This window comes from Stegostoma tigrinum, chromosome 18 (genome assembly GCF_030684315.1).
Source record: "Stegostoma tigrinum isolate sSteTig4 chromosome 18, sSteTig4.hap1, whole genome shotgun sequence".
NCBI classification, from domain to species: domain Eukaryota; kingdom Metazoa; phylum Chordata; class Chondrichthyes; order Orectolobiformes; family Stegostomatidae; genus Stegostoma; species Stegostoma tigrinum.
The window spans coordinates 129219-150267 of NC_081371.1; the positions used below are offsets into that span (position 1 = coordinate 129219).

Consider the following 21049-nt stretch of genomic DNA (forward strand, 5'->3'; position numbering starts at 1 on the left):
CCAACAGAAGACAGCGAGTGGTAGTAGAAGGAAAATATTCTGCCTGGAAGTCAGTGGTGAGTGGGGTTCCACAGGGGTCTGTCCTTGGGCCTCTACTGTTTGTAATTTTTATTAATGACTTGGATGAGGGGATTGAAGGATGGGTCAGCAAGTTTGCAGACGACACAAAGGTCGGAGGTGTCGTTGACAGTATAGAGGGCTGTTGTAGGCTGCAGCAGGACATTGACAGGATGCAGAGATGGGCTGAGAGGTGGCAGATGGAGTTCAACCTGGATAAATGCGAGGTGATGCATTTTGGAAGGTCGAATTTGAAAGCTGAGTACAGGATTAAGGATAGGATTCTTGGCAGCGTGGAGGAACAGAGGGATCTTGGTGTGCAGATACATAGATCCCTTAAAATGGCCACCTAAGTGGACAGGGTTGTTAAGAAAGCATATGGTGTTTTGGCTTTCATTAACAGGGGGATTGAGTTTAAGAGTCGTGAGATCTTGTTGCAGCTCTATAAAGCTTTGGTTAGACCGCACTTGGAATACTGCGTCCAGTTCTGGTCGCCGTATTATAGGAAAGATGTGGATGCTTTGGAGAGGGTTCAGAGGAGGTTTACCAGGATGCTGCCTGGACTGGAGGGCTTATCTTATGAAGAGAGGTTGACTGAGCTTGGTCCCTTTTCATTGGAGAAAAGGAGGAGGAGAGGGGACCTAATTGAGGTATACAAGATAATGAGAGGCATAGATAGAGTTGATAGCCAGAGACTGTTTCCCAGGGCAGAAACGGCTAGCACGAGGGGTCATAGTTTTAAGCTGGTTGGTGGAAAGTATAGAGGGGATGTCAGAGGCAGGTTCTTTACACAGAGAGTTGTGAGAGCATGGAATGCGTTGCCAGCAGCAGTTGTGGAAGCAAGGTCATTGGGGTCATTTAAGAGACTGCTGGACATGCATATGGTCACAGAAATTTGAGGGTGCATACATGAGGATCAATGGTCGGCACAACATTGTGGGCTGAAGGGCCTGTTCTGTGCTGTACTGTTCTATGTTCTATGTTCTATGTTCTAAATACTAGTCTTAAAAAGGAAACTTTTTTTGATCTGGAGTCCCAAGATTAGGTCAAACAATAAAAACATTTGTGTCGGCCACAATCTAGCAAAGCAGCTTGGTCAAATTAAAGTCTTGTATTAAGTTTAACTCGACATTGTCACTGCACCAAGAATTGGTGAGTGAGTGGGAGGGAATTTATAATATCGAACAGCACCATGGAATTCCAAAAGCCTACAGGCTGATGCGGACCATACTGAAAGTAGCAGCAGCATGCAAGGTTGTAACTGTAATAAGACAGCAGATCAGACGATTCCTGTGCCCCAGAAGTTTATTACAAATAGATGGTTCTACATTGTCATTAACTCCCTCTCATTTCCTGAGCAAAAGGAGTGCTGGTATTCTCCTTGACCATTGGAAATGAGGACCAGAGTCAGATCTAATCTTCACCAGATGTCTTGCCCGTGCAAATTGAGAGAGGTTTCTCCCCCACTCGTGGGACGCGAGTATCACTGGCCAGCATTTACTGCCTGCCCCCGGTTGCCCTTGAGAGATGATAGCGAGTGCATTCTTGAAATGCTGCAGTTAGACCCACAATGCTGTCAGGGTGGGAATTTCATGATTTTGACCCTGTATCAGTGAAGGAATAGTGACATATTCTTAAGTCAGAACGAGGAATGGCTCGGAGGGGAACTTTCAACTGGTGGTGTGCCCAAGTATCTAATGCCCTTGTCCTTTTAGATGGAAGTGGTCATGAGTTTGGAAGGTGCTGTCTAAGGTGTAGATGTGTAGGGATTTTTTTTTACTTTAAGTCTGTGACCAGGTACACACTGCTGCAATTGAGTATCAGTAGTGGAGACTGGATGCTTGTGGAAAATCAAGCAGACTGCTTTGTCCTGGATAGTGTCAAGCTTTTTGAATGTTCTTGGCATTGCACCCAACCAGGCAGGTGGGGAGTCTTGCATCACTTTCCTGGCTAGTGCATTGTAGATGAAAATATTCTGGGCAGTCAGATGGTCATTAACTCAGAGCAATATTCCTGGCTTCTGACATGCTGTGATAGCCACTGTATTTATATGGCCTGTCCAGTTAAATTTCTGGCCAATGGTAGCCTTCCAAGATGTTGATAGTGGGGGCTCTAGTGATGTCAACACCATTAAACATCAAGGGGCAGTAGTTAGATTGTCTCTTATTGGAGATGGTCATTACCTGGCATTTGTGTAGCAGAAACTTTACTTGCCAGCACAAACCTGCATATTGTCCAACTGTATTGTATTTGAACGTGGACAGAATGGCAAGCTAGAGCAAGGACCTGGGCCAAATGTAGTGCCATTCTAGCTAAGGTAACTAACAGCAATGTGACGATGCTATGGCTTTAAGGGGTTATTTTGCCCTGGTTTCTTTTGAAGACAGTTTGTACGGAAGGGGTGCAGAGCCAGCTACCAAAGCCAGCTTATGAGGCTCTTTTGTTTTTTAAAAATGCAGTTTGAACAGTGGAGGCAGCCTGGGTGGGTGTGGTCCACTCTTGCAGACCAGAATTTCTAGTTTTTTTTTCTTAAATTTTTAGGTAGCTGCAGTAGAAGCTATCTTTGCCCCCTCTCCATTGCAGCCAGAGGCTGCAGTTTCTCTCTGCTCTCGGGTTACCTGTGAGAAAATCTACTTTTCTGATTAGCTTCTTTGCCAAAGGATGTGCAAAGGTGCTTACATTTGGTGAACAGACTTGCTGTGGACAGGACACAAGGTTTTATGCAGAGAGAGCCTTGTCTCACAAACTTGAATGAGTTTTGAGGAAGTCAAGAAGAGGATTAATGAGGATCAGGCAGTGAATGTTGTTCACATGGACTTTATTGAAACATTTCATAAGGTCCCTCATTGTTAGGGTACCAGAGATAGAATGGAGGGTGTGAATCTGGGTGCAATGCTCTTTAGAGGGTCAGTGTTGACTTGATGGTCTGCTACCACACTGAAAGAAATTTAAGATTCTATGATTCTGGCCCAAAAGTTCAAATCACATGGAATCCATGAGGAGTTGGCAAGTTAGTTACAAAATTGGCTTGGTCTTAGGAAAGAGAGTGTAGATGTGTAGGGATTTTTTTTGATTTTAAGTCTGTGACCAGGTGCTGGAGCCTTTGCTGTTTGTGATATATAACAAGTGATTTGGATTAAAATGTCAGGAGTCTGATAAGTATATTTTGCACACGATGCGAAAATTGGTAGAATTGTGGATCGTGTGAAAGGATATCAAAGAATGCAAAAGGATACAAATTAGCTAGAAAATTGGGCAAAAGAAGTGTCAGATAGAATTTAATTTGGACAGTGTGAGGTGATACATTTTGGGAAATGAAATGCAACAGGAACATATACTGTAAATGGCCAGACCTTAAGGAAGATGTTATAGAGGGGCAGGGTGCAAATCTATGGCTGCCTGAAAGTGGCAACATAAGTGGCTAAGGTGGTTTAAAAAAAGGCATATGACATTCCTGCCTTCACCAGTTAGAGGATAAAGTACAAAGTTGGCAAGTCATGCTATAACTATGCAAGTCAGACCACATTTGCAGTACTATGCGCGATGATCAGAACTTCACACAATCAAAGATATGGAAGCTTTGGACAGAATACAGAAAACACTCGAGATTGTTGCCTGGATTGGAGTGTGTTAGCTAGAAGGAAAGGTTGAATAAACTCGGATTGTTTACAATGGAGCATTAGAGGCTGAGGGTTGATGAAATCACGAGAGCATGAATAAAGGTGGATAAATCGAAGTCTCTTACCCAGCATGAAAATATCAAATACAGAGGGCATACGTTTAAGGTGAGAAGGGAATTTTTTTTTTGTACAGAGGGTAGTAGGTGCCCATTACAAGCTGCTAAGGAGGAGGTGGTAGAAGCAGATACAGTGGCAAAGTTTAAGAGGCATTCAGGCATATGAGCAAACAGCAAATTGAGGGATACGGACTGAGTGCAGGCAGATGGGATTATTTTAGAATAGCATCATGGTTGACACAGACGCAGTGGGCTGAAGGGCCTGTTCTAAGCTGCATTTTTGTGTCATTAAACTGGAGGGGGTGTAGAAAAGATTTGAGGATGTTAAATGGGACTGCAGGGTTTGAGGGAGAGGCTGAATAAATCATAGAATCCCTACAGTGTGGGAACAGACCCTTTGGCCCAACAAGTCCACACCGAACCACCAGGCATGCCACCCAGACCCCTCCCTCTATAACCCACCTCATCTACACATCCCTACAGGCAATTTAGCATGGCCAATCCACCTAACCTGCACCTCCTTGGACTGTGGGATGAAACCAGAACACCTGGTGGAAACCCACGCAGACACAGGGAGAATGTGCAAACTCCACACAGTCAGTTGCCCAAGGCTGAGAATCGAACCCGGGTCCCTGGAGCTATGAGGCAGCAGTGCTAACCACTGAGCCATCGTGCTGCCCACACCTAGATTTGAACTCTGATCACACGGTTCAGAAACCAGCGTGCTCACCATTACACCATGGCAACTAGAACCAAGCAATAAGCTGGGCTTTCTTACCTGGAGCAGAGGCTGAGGGATGACTTTATAGAGATTTATAAAATCACGAGGGATGTGGATAGGGCTAATTGCAATTAAGGATTTTTCCCCCTTTGGGTGAATCCAAAACTAGAGGACAAAGCTTTTGAGAGAGAGGAGAAAGGTTTAAAACAAAACAAGAACTATGGGTAACATGTTTACACTGAGGATGGAGCATGTATGAAACAAGCCGTCGGAGGAAATGCTGGGGGATGGTACAGTTACAACACTTAAAAAGGCACCTAGATGGGTTGATGAATAGGAAGCATTAAGAGGGATAAGGGCCAAATGCTGGCAAATGGCACTAGGTTGGAATGGGATGTCTGGTTGGTGTGGACGAGTTGGACCAAAAGGGTCTGTTTCACTATTCTATGACTCCTCATCAGAACACAGATGCTGCTCAATCTGCTGAGTTTCTCCCAGCAATTTTCTGTTTTTTGTTTGCAACATAACTTCCTGTTCTTATAATCACAACTGATACAGGGAAGTGCCCCTATGCCTTAACTGAACATGGTATGGTTCAAATAGTGATCACAACACAACATGGTTCGAATTTGAAAGAGATTGCATGCAAAAGATGGCTTTCGACTTTTTTTTGGAAGGGGGTGTGGATTTCATTAAAATAAAGCAGGATCTGGCCTCTGTGGACTGGGAACAGCTCCACACGGATAAGTCTACAGGCAGCATATTGGGAGGCATTCAAAATGGAGGGAATGTAGAAAAGCAATTAGAGGAGCAAAAAGGGGGCTTAAGGACATGGGATTCTCCCTTATCCTGTTCAAGATACTTTATAAATACATTAAAAAGAAGAGGTCAATCAATGAAAGGGTAGGACCCATTAGGGACCGAGGGGGTGACCACAGGATGCCACAGGATACAGTAAGGGTGTTTGTCTTCACTCTGGAAAAGGAGAACATAGGGATGAATTCAAGAAAAGGAACTACGAGGAACTTCCACAATTTGACCGAGGTAATGGGGAAGTACTGGGGACTCGGTCAGGCTTAAAAACATTCAAATCACCTGGTCCAGATGAATTTTATCCCAGTCTGCAATGGGAGGCAAATCAGAAAATTGCAGGGCCACTGACAAATTTTTAATTACCCTCTGGCCAAAAGGGGAACAGTCAGAGGACTGGAGGACAGTAAGTGTGGCTCCACTTTTTTAGAAACTGAGGAGTCTCACATCAGTGGTAGGAAAACTATAGGAGAAAATTTTGAAGGAACAAATTAATACCAACTTGGAAAAGCACAGGTTAACTCAGGATAGTCACCAGGACAAAATTTGACAGCATTTTTCAAAAATGAGATTAAAGTGGGGATAAGGAAAGTTCAGTTGTAGTTTATATGGGTATTAGCAAAGCTTATGACAAGGTCCCACATGAGAGATTGACTGAGAATGTTAAAGCACTGAAACGGAGGGAACCTTGGCAAGATGAAATAGAAACTGACTTAGTATTAGGGCACAAAGGTGGTGGTAAAAGGCAGTTTGAGTGACTGGAGGCGAGTGTCCAGCGCTGTACCACAAGGATCAGCACTGGGACCTTCATTGTTTGTTATATACATAAATGATACAGGTGAAAATGTGGGGGCAACGCTAAGCAAATTTACAGATGACACTAAGATTGTAGAGTGGTTAATAATGAACACGATCAGGGTTATAGGTTACAGGAAGATATAGATGGATTAATGATATTTAAGCCTGATAAGCGTCAGGTGATGCACTTTGGAAGAAAAAACAAGACAAAGGGAGTATTTAATGGATAGCAGGGCACCAGGTAGCTCAGAAAAAACTGAAGGATCTTGGAGTAACTATTCACAGATCCCTGAAGTCAGCAAAACACATGACTAGGATAGTTAAGAATGCACATGGGACACTTCATTTCATCTGTCATGGCCTAGGGTATAAGGGTAAGGAGGTAACGTTGGAAGTGTACAGTGTTAGTCAGCCACAACTGGAGTACTGTGCGTAATTCTGGTCGCTTAATGTCATGAAGAGAATGATAAGCACAAGTGGGGATACAGAGGAGGTTCACCAGGATGTTGCCTGGAATGGAGAAACTGGGCTATAATGAGGGATGAGACAGACTTGGATTGTTTTCATTAAAGCAGAGAAGACTGAGGGGGTTATATTTGAAGTGTTTAAGATTATGAGGGGTATGGACAGGATGAATAGAGTGTAGCTGATTCCCTTGGTTGAGGTGGTTAATCATGAGGGGACACATTTTTGCCGAAGGGACAGGAGATTTAGAGGGGATTGGTAGTAAGCTTTTCCACTCAGCTGGGGGTGAGAATCTAGAATGCAGTGTCTTGGAAAGCAGTGGAGCTTACAACCTTAAAAAAAATTTGGATGAGTACTTCAAATATCGTAACATTCAAGGGTATGGGGCTAGCGCAGTTTTAGTGGTAGTTCTTTTGGTGCAGACTTGACGCGCCTGGCAGCTGTTTCTGTGCTGTAAGAATCCATGATTTTACCCTACTAAGCTGTCCTGTCGCCTTCAAGGATCTGTGGGCAAGCACACCAATATCCCCCAGATCCTCTGAGGTTCCTAGTGTCCTACTGTTCATTGGAAGAACTAAATGAGCAAGGGAGTAGTCAAATTGCATCACCTCACACTTAGCTGGATTAAATTCCTTCTACTACTGATCTGTCCATCTGGCCAACCCATTTATATCCTCCTGTGCCTCAAGATCTTCTTCCTCACAGTCATCCACCTGTTCAAACTTTGTGACATCTGCAAGCTTACTGAAATAGATAGTTACTTCAATAAGTTTTTTTAAAAAATGACAGACTTACTTGCAACAACGTATAGGTAGAGTTCTTCTTCAGGAACGTTCGAGCAGTACGTTCTCTCCATGCTCGAGCAGCTGCTACTTGGGATTCCACTTGGGGAAGTGGATCCAGCCGCACTGGTATAGGGCGCCCTCTTGCAAGTAGGCTTTCCAGCTGATCCAGATACGCATTGTACGATCCCTTCTGCACGTATCAGAAAATTTCACAGTAAGGCAACATTTCAAAATAATTGATCCTAAACTTGTAAGGCAAGACAGAACCTGCCATAATAACGAGTGCTGGAGCAGCGTCCAAAAATAACATCACTTTTGGAGCAGACCACAATGTTTATCATGCTTTAGGCTTAAAGCTTCAAATATGGTGACTGCCATCGCTTTTCTTCTTACAGACACAAAAAGATACTATTAAGTAAGGAGATTATTCTTGTAAGATCAGAGTATTAGAGTTCGAGGACCTTAACGCCACTCTCATTAGAAAGAGGTGACAGATGGTGAGTTTAACTTGAGTCACAACAGAGGTGAGGGGTGAGATAGAGAAAGCCAGACCTTCATAGTAACTTCAATCAAGTTTAGGAACTGAACACTGACTGGTGACATCACTACATGTAGATACAGGGCACAGAGGAAGCCAGTCACTTGATCGGCTCCTCTTTCCCTGAGCACCGCTTACAACCAGGATCACTCACTTCTCATCTTGGCAAAGGTTAAAAAACCCACACTTTTGTGCCTTTCTGGTTTGCATTCTAGCTGCTATTTCAAGCAGAAGTCATTATTTCAATCTCACTTTGCTTCCATCTCTGATAGTGCCTCTCTCTTCCCTCCAGGTAATCCAATTGCATCCATTTTCTTCCCTGCTTCAGGTACTTATCCATTACTAATAATACCAAGGCAGTGTAGATCAGTTTATGGGGGATGGGTCTGCGTGGGATGCTCTAAGGGTCAGCATGGACTTGTTGGGCCAAAGGGCCTGATCCACACTGTAGAATTCAGAGAATCCCTATGGTCTAAAACAGTGTGAACTGCATTCTCATCTAGAGGCCCAAATTGTAATAGGGAATGATTTGATGTTAGGACCAGATACATCAGACTCCTAAGAGGAATGTGGCTTAATCAGTCATTTTTTTAAAAAAAAAGAGTGATCTATACAAAATTTGAGCATGTAAAATATTAGTGTGTGTGTTAAAAGTAAAGCAAAGTGAAAAATTATTCACAACAGAAATGAAGACAAGCAAGGGAAAACTACCCTATTCTTTAGTGACGTATAGATAACTATTATCAATATAGTCCTGATCTGGCTTTGTTCGAGGGCTAGACTATCTCTGGCACCATTAAGTCCTTTTCATTTTAAGATCTCACAAAACTCATCTTCACCTCTTTGCTACTGACTGCAATAGAACACTCCTGTCTGAGAATAACATTCGAAGATAACCTCATTACTTTAAACTGTTTTTCTTCAGAACATTGCTTCGTGCATTTTACAGTGAAAGACTTGAAGCATTTCAGAGCCTGATTGAAGTTTATCCCTTGAACAACTTCCCAACAAACTGCAAAAATGAAGAGCAGTCTGACAAATTCTTCCCCCCCTCAGCTTTCTGGCTAACTTCCTCTTGGAAGGTCTGCAGTAGGATAGGTTCAGGTGAAATTAGATTGACAGATGAGATTTCACAATGCAACAGCCAAAAGGAGTATTAATGAAAATAGAATAATGAAGAAACTAATTACTACAAAAAAGTCTTCTGAATACAACACCAAAGGAGAGGAATAAAAAACAGGAAGGAAATACAAGGAAACAAAAAGGTGGTTGTTAAATCTGATGCTCAGTCTAGAAAGCCAAAAGAGTGCGGAGTCTAAAGATAAAGTGTTGCTCCTGAACTTGTAAGCACTTCACTGTAACACTGCACCACCTCCCGTAATGTTACTGGTTTAGTAATCCAGAACTTCCGGCCAGTAGTCTTTAGGCACAGGTTCAAATTCCACCAATGGCAGCCTGTGGAATTTAATTACTCAGAACAGATCTGGATTTTTGTTTCAGGAGCGGGAGCGACAACCAGGTAGCTGCTGGGAAGGTGAGTCACTGTTTTAATAACTTACCTTGTAAATAGGCGGAGTATGTGCTGAGCAGGAGCGGACACGGGACTGCTGAGTAAGTGAGGTAATATATTTGTGTGGTTGCGTTATCCGAAACACTACTTGGCTAACGTCTCCCACCCATCCTCCTCCTCTAACCACAACAGCAAGGTTCTGTGCGCCAGATTGGTAAGGTAACTAGTTTATTTTTTATTCTTTATTTTTCACCAGTCTCTGGGAATTTAGAATAATGGGAATGGAGGTCAAGGCAGTTGAATGTTCCTCCTGCAGAATGTGGGAGGTAAGGGTCACCATTAGTGTCCCTGCTGACTACATCTGCGAGAAGTGCACCCAATGCCAGCTCCTTGAAAACCACGTTAGGGAACTGGAGCTGGAGCTGGATGAACTTCGGATCATTCGGGAGGCAGAGGAGGTTATTGAGAGGAGTTACAGGGAGGTAGTCACTCCACAAGTACAAGAAAAAGGCAGATGGGTTACAGTCAGCGGCCGAAAAGGAAACCGGCAGGCAGTGCAGGGATCCCCTGTGGCCATTCCCCTCAACAATAAGTATACCGTTTTGGATACTATGGGGGGGGGGGGGGGGGGGGGCGTGTACCAGGAGAAAGCAGCGAGGCAAGGGTCTCTGGCACAGAGTCTGTCCGTGCTGCTCAGATGGGAAGGGGGAAGAGGACCAGAGCAGTAGTCATTGGGGACTCCATAGTTAGGGGGACAGATAGGAGGTTCTGTGGAGACGAGAGAGACTCACGGTGTGTTGCCTCCCAGGTGCCAGGGTTCGTGATGTCTCTGATCGTGTTTTTGGGATCCTTAAGGGGAGGGGGGAGCAGCCCCAAGTCGTGGTCCACATAGGTACCAACGACATAGGTAGGAAGAGAGACACGGGTTTAAGGCAGAAATTCAGGGAGCTAGGATGGAAGCTTAGAGCTAGGACGAACAGAGTTTTTGTCTCGGGTTTGCTGCCCGTGCCACGTGCTAGTAAGGCAAGGAATAGGGAGAGAGAGGAGTTGAACACGTGGCTACAGGGATGGTGCAGGAGGGAGAGTTTTGGATTCTTGGATAATTGGGGCTCTTTCTGGGGTAGTGGGACATCTGCAAGCAAGATGGTCTTCACCTGAACCAGAGGGGTACCAATATCCTGGGGGGGGGGGGGGGGGAGTTCACTAAGGCTATTCAGGTGGGTTTAAACTAATTCAGTGGGGGGATGGGAGCCAAAATTGTAGTTCGAGTATACAAAAGGTTGCGAGTAGGGAGGTCCAAAATAGAGTTTCAGGGACGCAAGATGGCACCGGCAAGAATTTGGTTTGAAGCATGTCTACTTCAACACCAGGAGCATCCCAAATAAGGTGGGTGAACTTGCAGCATGGGTTGGTACCTGAGACTTCGATGTTGTGGCCATTTTGGAGACATGGATAGAGCAGGGACAGGAATGGTTGTTGCAGGTTCCAGGATTTAGATCTTTCAGTAAGAACAGAGAAGATGGTAAAAGGGGCAGAGGTGTGGCATTGTTGGTCAAGGACTGTATTACAGTTGCAGAAAGGATGTTTGGGGACTCGTCAACTGAGGTAGTATGGGCTGAGGTCAGAAACAGGAAAGGAGAGGTCACCCTGTTGGGAGTTTTCTATAGGCCTCCGAATAGTTCCAGATATACGTAGAGGAAAGGACAGCAAAGATGATTCTCGATAGGAGTGAGAGAGACAGGGTAGTTGTCATGGGGGACTTCAACTTTCCAAATATTGACTGGGAACACTATAGTTTGAGTACGATAGATTGGTCAGTTTTTGTCCAGTGTGTGCAGGAGGGCTTCCTGACACAGTATGTAGACAGGCCAACAGGGGGCAAAGCCACATTAGATTTGGTACTGGGAAATGAGCCCAACCAGGTGTTAGATTTGGAAGTAGGTGAGCACTTTGGTGATAGCGATCACAATTCTGTTATGTTTACTTTAGGGATAGGCATACACCACTGGGCAAGGGTAATAGCTGGGGGAAAGGCAATTACGATGCGATTAGGCAAGATTTAGGGAGCATAGGATGGGGAAGGAAACTGCAGGGGATGGGCACATTAGGAATATGGAGCTTATTCAAGGAAAAGCTCCTGAGTGTCCTAGATAAGTAGATAAGGCAGGCAGGAAGCTGTGGAGCGCAGGAGCCATGGTTTACGAAGGAAGTGGAATCTCTGGTCAAGAGGAAGAAGGCAGCTTATGTTAGGATGAGATGTGAAGGCTCAGTTAGGGCACTTGAGTGTTACAAGGTAGACAGGAAAGACCTAAAGAGTGAGAGCTCAGAAGAGCCAGGAGGAGACATGAAAAATTGTTGGCGGATAGGATCAGGGTAAACCCTAAGGCTTTCTATAGGTATTTAAGGATTAAAAGAATGACGAGAGTAAGATTAGGGCCAATCAAGGATAGTAGTGGGAAGTTGTGTGTGGAGTCAGAGGAGATAGGGGAAGCACTAAATGAATATTCTTCAGCAGTATTCGCTCTAGAAAACAACAATGTTGTCGAGGAGAGTACTGAGATACAGGCTACGAGACTAGGTGGGATTGAGGTTCACAAGGAAGAGGTATTAGAAATCCTACAGAGTGTGAATATAGATAAATCCCCTGGGCTGAACGGGATTTATCCTTGGATCCTCTGGGAAGCTAGGGAGGAGATTGCAGAGCCTTTGGCATTGATCTTTAACTCGTCATTGTCTACAGGAATAGTGCCAGAAGTCTAGAGGATAGCAAATGTGGTTCCCCTGTTCAAGAAGGGGAGTAGAGACAACCCTGGTAATTAATAGACCAGTGAGCCTTACATCAGTTGTTGGTAAAGAGTTGGAAAAGGTTATAAGGAATAGGATTTATAATCATCTAGAAAAGAATAATTTGATTAGAGATAGTTAGCACAGTTTTGTGAAGGGTAGGTCGTGCCTCACAAACCTTATTGAGTTCTTTGAGAAGGTGACCAAACAGGTAGATGAGAGTAAACCGGTTGATGTGGTGTATATGGATTTCAGCAAGGCATTCGATAAGGTTCCCCAAAGTAGGCTATTGTACAAAATGCGGAAGAATCGGATTGTGGGAGATATAGCAGTTTGGATCAGAAATTGGCTGGCTGAAAGACGACAGAAGGTGGTGGTTGATGGGAAATGTTCATCCTGGAGTCCAGTTACTAGTGGTGTACCGCAAGGGTCGGTGTTGGGTCCACTGCTGTTTGTCATTTTTATAAATGACCTGGATGAGGGCGTAGAAGGATGGGTTAGTAAATTTGCAGACGACACTAAGGTCAGTGAAGTTGTGGATAGTGACGAAGGATATTGTAGGTTACAGAGAGACACAGATAAGCTGCACAGCTGGGCTGAGAGGTGGCAAATGGAGTTTAATGCAGACAAGTGTGAGGTGATGCACTTTGGTAGGAGTAACCAGAAGGCAAAGTACTGGCTAATGGTAAGATTCTTGGTAGTGTTGATGAGCAGCGAGATCTCGGTGTCCATGTACACAGATCCTTGAAAGTTGCCACCCAGGTTGACAGGGTTGTTAAGAAGGCATACAGTGTTTTAGCTTTTAGTAAGAGAGGGATCGAGTTCCGGAACCATGAGATTATGCTGCAGCTGTACAAAACTCTGGTGCGGCCGCACTTGGAGTATTGCATACAGTTCTGATCGCCGCATTATAAGGAGGATGTGGAAGCTTTGGAAAGGGTGAAGAGGAGATTTACTAGGATGTTGCCTGGTATGGAGGGAAGGTCTTACAAGGAAAGGCTGAGGGACTTGAGGCTGTTTTCATAAGAGAGAAGGCGGCTGAGAGGTGACTTAATTGAAACATATAAAATAATCAGAGGGTTAGATAGGGTGGATAGGGAGAGCCTTTTTCCTAGGATGGTGACGGCAAGCACGAGGGGGCATAGCTTTAAATTGAGGGGTGAAAGATATAGGACAGATATCAGAGGTAGTTTCTTTACTCGGAGAGTAGTAAGGGTATGGAACACTTTGCCTGCAACGGTAGTAGATTCGCCAACTTTAGGTACATTTAAGTCGTCATTGGATAAGCATATGGACGTATATGGAATAGTGTAGGTTAGATGGGCTTGAGATTAGTATGACAGGTCGGCACAACATTGAGGGCCGAAGGGCCTGTACTGTGCTGTAATGGTCTATGTTCTATGTTGGATTTGAAAGCTAGTTTCATGGTCATAATTACCAAGCTGATCACTGATAGTTATGAAAACTCATCTGATGCACTAATGTCTTTTTGGTAAGCAAGTCTGCTGTCCTGACCGAGTTCAGCCTGCATGTGACTTCAGACATGCGGCAATGTGAACGACTCTACTGCTCTCTGAAACAACTGAGCAAACCACTCTGTTTAAGAGCGTGTAGGAGGGGCAACAAATGCTGACTTGGCTGCAGATATCCACATCCATAAAAGAATTTTTTAAAACTGCAGCCAGCCTTGGACAGAGACATTATCACAGGGGTGCTGTAGAAGTTAAAAACAACAACTGGAAGTTTGGGGTTGTACTTGCAAACTAAGTAGTGCTCTGCAAATCACGACAGATCACTGGATTTATAATCCAAAACCCCAAGCTAAATGTTCTTGGTACGCGAGTTCAAATTCCACCATGGTGGATGGTAAAACTAAATTCAATTAAAAGAGACTGGAATAAAATGTTTGCATGTAAACTATTGCTGATTATTGTAAAAACCCATCTAGTTCACTGTTAAAGATAACCTGACATCTTTCCCTGAATTGGTTATGGTGACTCCAGACCTAAAGCAATATGTTTGATCCTTAACGGCCCTCTGGACAAGCATATGGACGTTCATGGAATTGTGTAGGTTAGCTGGGCTTCAGATTGGTATGACAGGCCGGCACAACATCGAGGGCCGAAGGGCCTGTACTGTGCTGTAATGTTCTATGTTCTATGGATAATTAACAATGATCAATAAATGCAGGCAATTAACCTACTAAATAAAATCGGCCTTTCCTGGAGCCTCTGCTAAATTTCTGCACCCTTTCATGAATTCTCACATCCTCGTAGTTATGCCACTATTTACGAAGACTGTTCCAAAGAGTGAAAGTTTAGAAATAATAAAGGAACAGTAATATGATAATCTCGGCACCAACTCCATCCCCTCTCTTCAGCTATGATTTCAGATTTAACTGCATGGTTCATGAACTCTATGATCAGTCCATGACAAATGTAGAAAGACCTGAATAATATCCAAGCTTGGGCTAACAAGTGGCAAGTAACATTCACATCACCTAAGCGTCAGGTATTGGTCATATCCTCATTCTAAAATCAGAAAAACACCCCTTCTTAATATATAGAGTTCTATCATCACAGAATCCCTACACTGTGAGGTAGCCCAGTCTGCCAGAATCGACACCGATCCTCCGAAGAACATCACACCTAAACCCAATCACCTACCCTATCGCTGTAATATGCATTTTCCATGGTTAATCCACCTAACCTACAAATCCCTGACACGATGGGCAATTTGCTATGGCTAATCCACCCAACCTGCACCTCTTTGGACTGTAGGAAGAAACCAGAGCACCCGGAGGAAACCCATGCTGACACTGGGAGAACGTGCAAACTCCGCAGAGACAGTCGCCAAGGTGAAATCAAGCCAGTGCCTCTGGTGCTATGAGGCAGCAGTGCTAACCAGCGAGCCACTATGTTGCCCAAAAGTATTCATCCAGTCCAACAAGAAAAGGTGCATTGAGAACAAAAAACCGAAATTGTCAGAGAACCTCAGCAGGTCCAGCAGTATCCATGAGCAGCTGACAATGTGATGGCTGAGGTAGCAGCCAATGGGATGACATGTCAGCTAATAATGATCCCCATTATCAGCTACTGATTCTCCTCGGCTGACCATAACTTATTCCTTTGTCTGCCCAATTGCTGTTTCTTTGGTTTAGTTTAGGGTGCATTGTCGGATCTGGTTCTTCGAAATGATGTGAACCAAGTGGATCAAGTGTCAGTGGAGGAACATCTAGGAGAAAGTAAATCAATGTATCAAAAGTTCAGAATAACACAATGGAGAATGACTTGCATCAATCCAGAGCAATAAAGATTTACTGGCAGAGTGGACTTGAAATCAGGCAAGAACAGAAATGGTTGGATTGAGAGATTCAGAGGGATTGAAGAAAAGCAAAGGGAAGCAAGAAGAGAAGCAAATCAGGAATTATTACAAAGGACTAGCAGTCAACATAAAACGGGTGTCAAAACATTGTTTTTTTAAAACAGGCATCAGTACTAAAAGTAGTAGTAAGGACAGTTAACGACCATAAAGAGGATTTGCAACCTGGAGGCAGGGTGTACGGTTGAGGCATTAAATTAATACATTGCAACACTATTTACCAAAGAGGGAGATGCTGTCAGTCCACGGTGACACAAAAGGAAACTCAGTCACTAGAAGGCTTCAAAATTGATCAGGGAGAAGTATTGAACAGACTGTTTGTACTTAAAGTTGACAAGCACCAGGACTAGATGAGATACATCCAAGGATTTTGAAAGCAGCAAGAACTGAAGTTGCAAGAACACTGTCCAGAGATGCACACATTACAGCTTTGCTCAAGCAAGGTTGTAAGTATGTGTCAACACCACAGTCAGTTTTTAACTTCAGTGGGAGGCTTCTTGAAGTGATTCTTCAGGATAGAATTAGTAGCCACACAAGAAAAGGTTGGGCTGGTTACAAACAGTCAGGATGGATTTCTAAAGGGGAAGTTGTGTTTAAACAACTTGGAACTTTCTCAAAAAGGTAACAGAAAGCCTTGATGCTATTACTCGATTGTGTACTTGGATTTCCACAGGTCTTTGATACAATGCCAAACAATAGTCTCGACGAAAGTTGTAGGTCATGGATTAAAATGGTCAGTAGCAATGTTGATAGAAAATTGGCTGAATGATAGGAAACAGCGTAATGGCCGATGAATATTTTTCAGTCTCGAAAAACGTTTGTAGTGGAGATCACCAATGATTTGTATTGGGGCCCTGGTTTTTCCCACACATAGTCAGTTCTGCTATAACACAATAGATGCATTTTAATATAATATATATTAAATAATAATATAATGCTATAGAAATAATGAGGCCTATAGGAAAAGTGGGGTTAGGGGCGGACAAAAACAAAATCATTCAAAAATCGCTCACAAGTCAATCATTCAAAAACCGAACACAAAAAGGACAGCACAGTTTGATAAATGTTTAATTCCTATATAGTAGGAAAATAAAATGGCAGAATTTGCAAAATCACAAAGTACTGTAACCCTCACAGAAACTGCTTCCCGACGAAGTCTGTGAAATAATCATGCAATGCCTACGCAGAGACTTTCAGTGCCAACATTTTGCAGGCTTTGTCCTGAGCATGCACAATGATCATGGGATGTCAACACATACTCCTCTGCGCACCAATGGAATTGTATTATAGCCAATACAAGTTATTTTTTTAAATATAAGAAACAGCATTCCCTGATTCATCAGTCTCGTTATAGCCCATTCGCATTGTCAAAACACATTATAGCAGAACCGACTGTGCTTATAATAAAGATATGCGGGGACAATTTCAAAGCTTGTTACTGATGCCGAAATTGGAAGAGTCATAAACGAAGAGAAGAACGTGGTACAACTCCAAAAAGACAGACAAGTTCATTGACTGAGCGATAGGTGACAAGTGGATTTCAATGTAGAGAAGTGTGAGACGATACACTTTGATTGGAAGAGCATTGAAACAATATAAAACTGGGGGTACAATTCTAAACAGGGTGCAGAAGCAGAGGGATCTGCACACAGATATTGAAGGTGGCAAGACAAGTGGAGAGAGTAGGAAGCATACAGTTGCCTCTGCCTTATCAATAGGGGCACTGAATACAGGAGCAAAGAGCTGATGTGGAACTTGAATGAGATACTTATTACACTTCAGCTGGAATACTACTGCAGCTCTGGGAGTCACAATAAAAATGCATTGGAGAGAATGTAGTAGTGATTTAGAAGAGTGGATCAGGGATGAAAAATTCAACTATGAAAGTAGATTGACCAAGTTGGGATTGTTGGTGAGAAATGAGGCTAAGAGGAGGAGATCTGATCTCGGATGTCAAAATCATGAGCAATCTGGATAGGGAGAAACTGTTCCCACTTGTGGGAAAAAAACCCTTTGGTTTTAAATTGCTTTACAAAAGAAGCAAGGATGAAGTCAGAAAAAACACTGTCACACAGACTAGTTAGGGTATGGAATTTATTGCCAGGAAATGTGGTGGGGCAGGTTCAATTGAGACATTCAAGATAGCACTGGAATTACTTGAATAGAAATAATACAGGGATATGCAGGGAGAAAAGAAAGATTTGAAGTGCCAGCACTCGGGCAATGGGTGAAATGGCCTCCTTTTGCATGGTAAGATTTCTAGAATTCTGTGAAGAACCTGATCATTGCTCCTTGACATACAATGACATTATTGTCACTGACAACCCCATGGACAATATCCCAAGGTTTACTGTCAGCAAACCCCATAAAGACTCTGGACACATCAGGAGGCTGGGAATCCTGCAGAAAGTAACTCATCTCTTGACTCTCCAAAGTCTGTCCATTATCTCCTAGGCACCACTTAGGAGAGTGATGGAATACTCCTCACGTGTCTTGGTGAATGTAGCTTCAACAATTGTTAAGAAGTTCAACAGCATTCAGTTCAAAGCAGCATCAAGTATCCACTGCTTCCATCACCATGTACCATGTGGAAAATACACTGTAGGAAGTCAGAGAAGGGCTCCTTCTAAAGCACGTTCCATTTCCAACCACCATCTCCATCTAGAAGGACAAGAGCTATTCTGGCATGGAAGTAAGTTGTTTTTCCTTCAGAGTCATTGGATCAACATTCCTTGAACCTTCTCCTGAACAGTAGTGTGCACATTCCCATAGCAAATGACTACAGTAGTTTAACGTTGCAGCTCACTGCTGTGTAACTCAGGACAGGGCAATAAAAGCCTGCTCAAGCCATATCCACATACCCTGAATGAATAAACCAAAAACAAAATTCCTCCCTTAGCATCCAGGTTAACGGAAGAAGTCAGAGTTTGTGCCACATAACAAATATGCCTTTCAGATTTACTCGGTCAGAGCTCTTAGGAGGGGTGAGATTGTAGACTGTGATTATTATACTACAGAGTCAATTATCAGGAACTATTAATGAATCTACAAATACAGAGAATGCAGCCAACTTTTTACTAACTGGCACCTCTGAGCCAAGGGCATACCAGCTGACCAAATATTATGAATGATCATGAAGTTCACATAATAAATGTAAAAACACATGCTGAGTGCAAGAAACATGATTCAGGGGGTATACACATCACTGTTATACTTCATTCACAGCATAAATCGCTTAAATAATAATGCAACATTGCCTTAAATAAACCTTACCAACAGTCAGCCAACCCATGGACACCCTTAAATGACTACTTTGTGGAGACCGCAATAGTAAACATCCAGTATTTCACGTGTATAATTTTTGCCAGTTTATCAAGAGTGCTGGTTTGTAAGGTATTTCGTTAAAACAAAAAGTTTGGTGTATAAAGTACTAAGATTTAACTTTATAATTACATGTCATGTATAATTTGCTACTACAGTCCATGCACAAGTGTAAAACTTGACAGCAGCTTCACTCCATCAATTATCTCAGTTCAGCAATGAAGTCACTAATTTTGGTTTGGCAAACAAGGTGAACTCAAGCCTGGGTAAACCAGGACATTAAATGGAAAGCAGCAAGCAAACAACAAGTGCTACTTCAAAAAGATATGGTAAAAGCACCAAATTAAACTCAGTCATTGGGCTTAAAGGAACAGTTCAGCAACAGGTGATTAAGATAACTGAGTACCAAGACCACTGTCTTCATTCAGAGACGTGAAATTTTGGTTCAACCAGAAAATAGGATCAGTCATTAGAAATGCAGTGAAAAATTTTAGACTTGAAACATCACTTTTCACTATTTACTCAACAGTTCAAATGCCTCAAACTTGCCTGAATAGCTTCCACTTTTGCCATCCAGTCTTTGGCTTTTTGCAAAGCTTCCTTAAGCACCAACACATTAGGCAGATATGCAGGAATATTCTTTGCCTCATGTACAATACCATCCAGAGTTGCCATACCATGCCTTGGCCTGCAAAACAAAAATATAAAGGGCCACTGTCACCATAAATAAGTAAGTAAGTAAATAAATAAATAAATAAATAGAGAAATCTAGCCACAAGCACAAACTCAAACTTGGAATTCAACGTATTTCAAACCTAAATTCCACCCAAAAAGTTTCTCCCAAATGCAAATGCGATCCTATGTTATTGACAAATTTGGAAATATGGTTTTCTATGCAATGTTGCTAACACATCTGGTGAATGAGAAGTCCTCAACTTATACGACACCAGCAAAGAACAAAGAACAATACAGCACAGGAAGAGGCCCTGTGGCCCTCCAAGCCTGCACCAACACATTTTGCCATACATACTTCCGAAGTATCTTCACTTACACGATGTGTATCCCTCTACACCCTTTCTATTCATGTATTTGTCCAGGTGCTTCTTGAATGCTGCAATTCCGTCTGCTTCCACTACCTCCTCTGACAGTGTGTTCCAGGTACTCACCACTCTGTATTAAACATGCCTCACATATCTTTTTAAAACTTCCCCCTTCACACCTTGAACCTATGTTCCATACTAGCTAACCCCGACAGTCTTGGAAAAAGCCTCATACTTTGCACACTATCCATGCCATTCACAGTCTTATAAACTTCTATCAGGTCACCCCTCAAACCCCTCCGCTCCAATGAAAACAAACCCAGTCTATCCAAGCTCCCTTCACAGCTAAAATCCTCCAGACTAGGCAACATCCTAGTAAACCTTTGTTACAGAGACAGTAGGAACTGCCGATGTTAGAGAATCTGAGATAATAAGGTGTAGAGCTGGATGAACACAGCAGGCCAAGCAGCAGCAGAGGAACAGGAAAGCTGACGTTTCGAGTCATGACCCATCTTCAAAAATGGAGGGGTGTTGGTTTCTGAAATAAATGGTTGGGGCGGGGAGGCAGGTAGAAGATGGATAAAGGAGAAGATAGACAAAGGTCAAAGAGGTTGGGTTGGAGCCAGGAAAGGTGACTGTAGGTGGGGAGTTAGGGAGGGGACAGGTCAAGGAGGCGGGATCAGGTGAGTGGGCAAGAGATGGGGGTGAGGCTTGAGGTAGAAGGAATGGTTAGGGAGGCAGGGACGAGCTGGGCTGGTTTTGGGATGCAGTCATGGGAGGGGAGATTTTGAAGCTTGCGAATTCCACATCGATAACATTGGGCTCCAGGGCTCCCAAACAAGATATCAAATGCTGTTCCTGCAACCTTCGGGTGGCATCACTGTGGCAGTGTAGGAGGCCCAGGATGGACACATCATCCAAAGAGTGGGAGGGGGCATTGAAATGGTTCATGACTGGGAAGTGCAGTTGTTTGCTGCAAACCGAGTGTACGTGTTCCACAAAGCAGTCCCCAAGCCTCCCCCGATGTAGAGGAGACCACAACGGGAACAGCAGACAAAATAGCAGGTGTGCAGGTGAACGTCTGTTTGATGTGGAAGGTGTTC

The 21049-nt window shown here is 43.3% G+C and overlaps 1 protein-coding gene across 5 annotated transcripts in view; it reads right to left on the reverse strand.

Annotated features, from left to right (window-relative positions):
* kdm5a (lysine demethylase 5A) overlaps positions 1-21049 on the reverse strand; it is a 210290-nt gene that overhangs the window by 56506 nt on the left and 132735 nt on the right. For all 5 annotated transcript variants that reach the window (XM_059652252.1, XM_048549592.2, XM_048549593.2 and 2 more), the window contains 2 exons: positions 19456-19594; positions 7383-7562 (listed from right to left, as the gene is read on the reverse strand). In XM_059652252.1, the coding sequence (XP_059508235.1) occupies positions 7383-7562; positions 19456-19594 (319 nt within the window). The remainder of the gene's footprint in view (positions 1-7382; positions 7563-19455; positions 19595-21049) is intronic.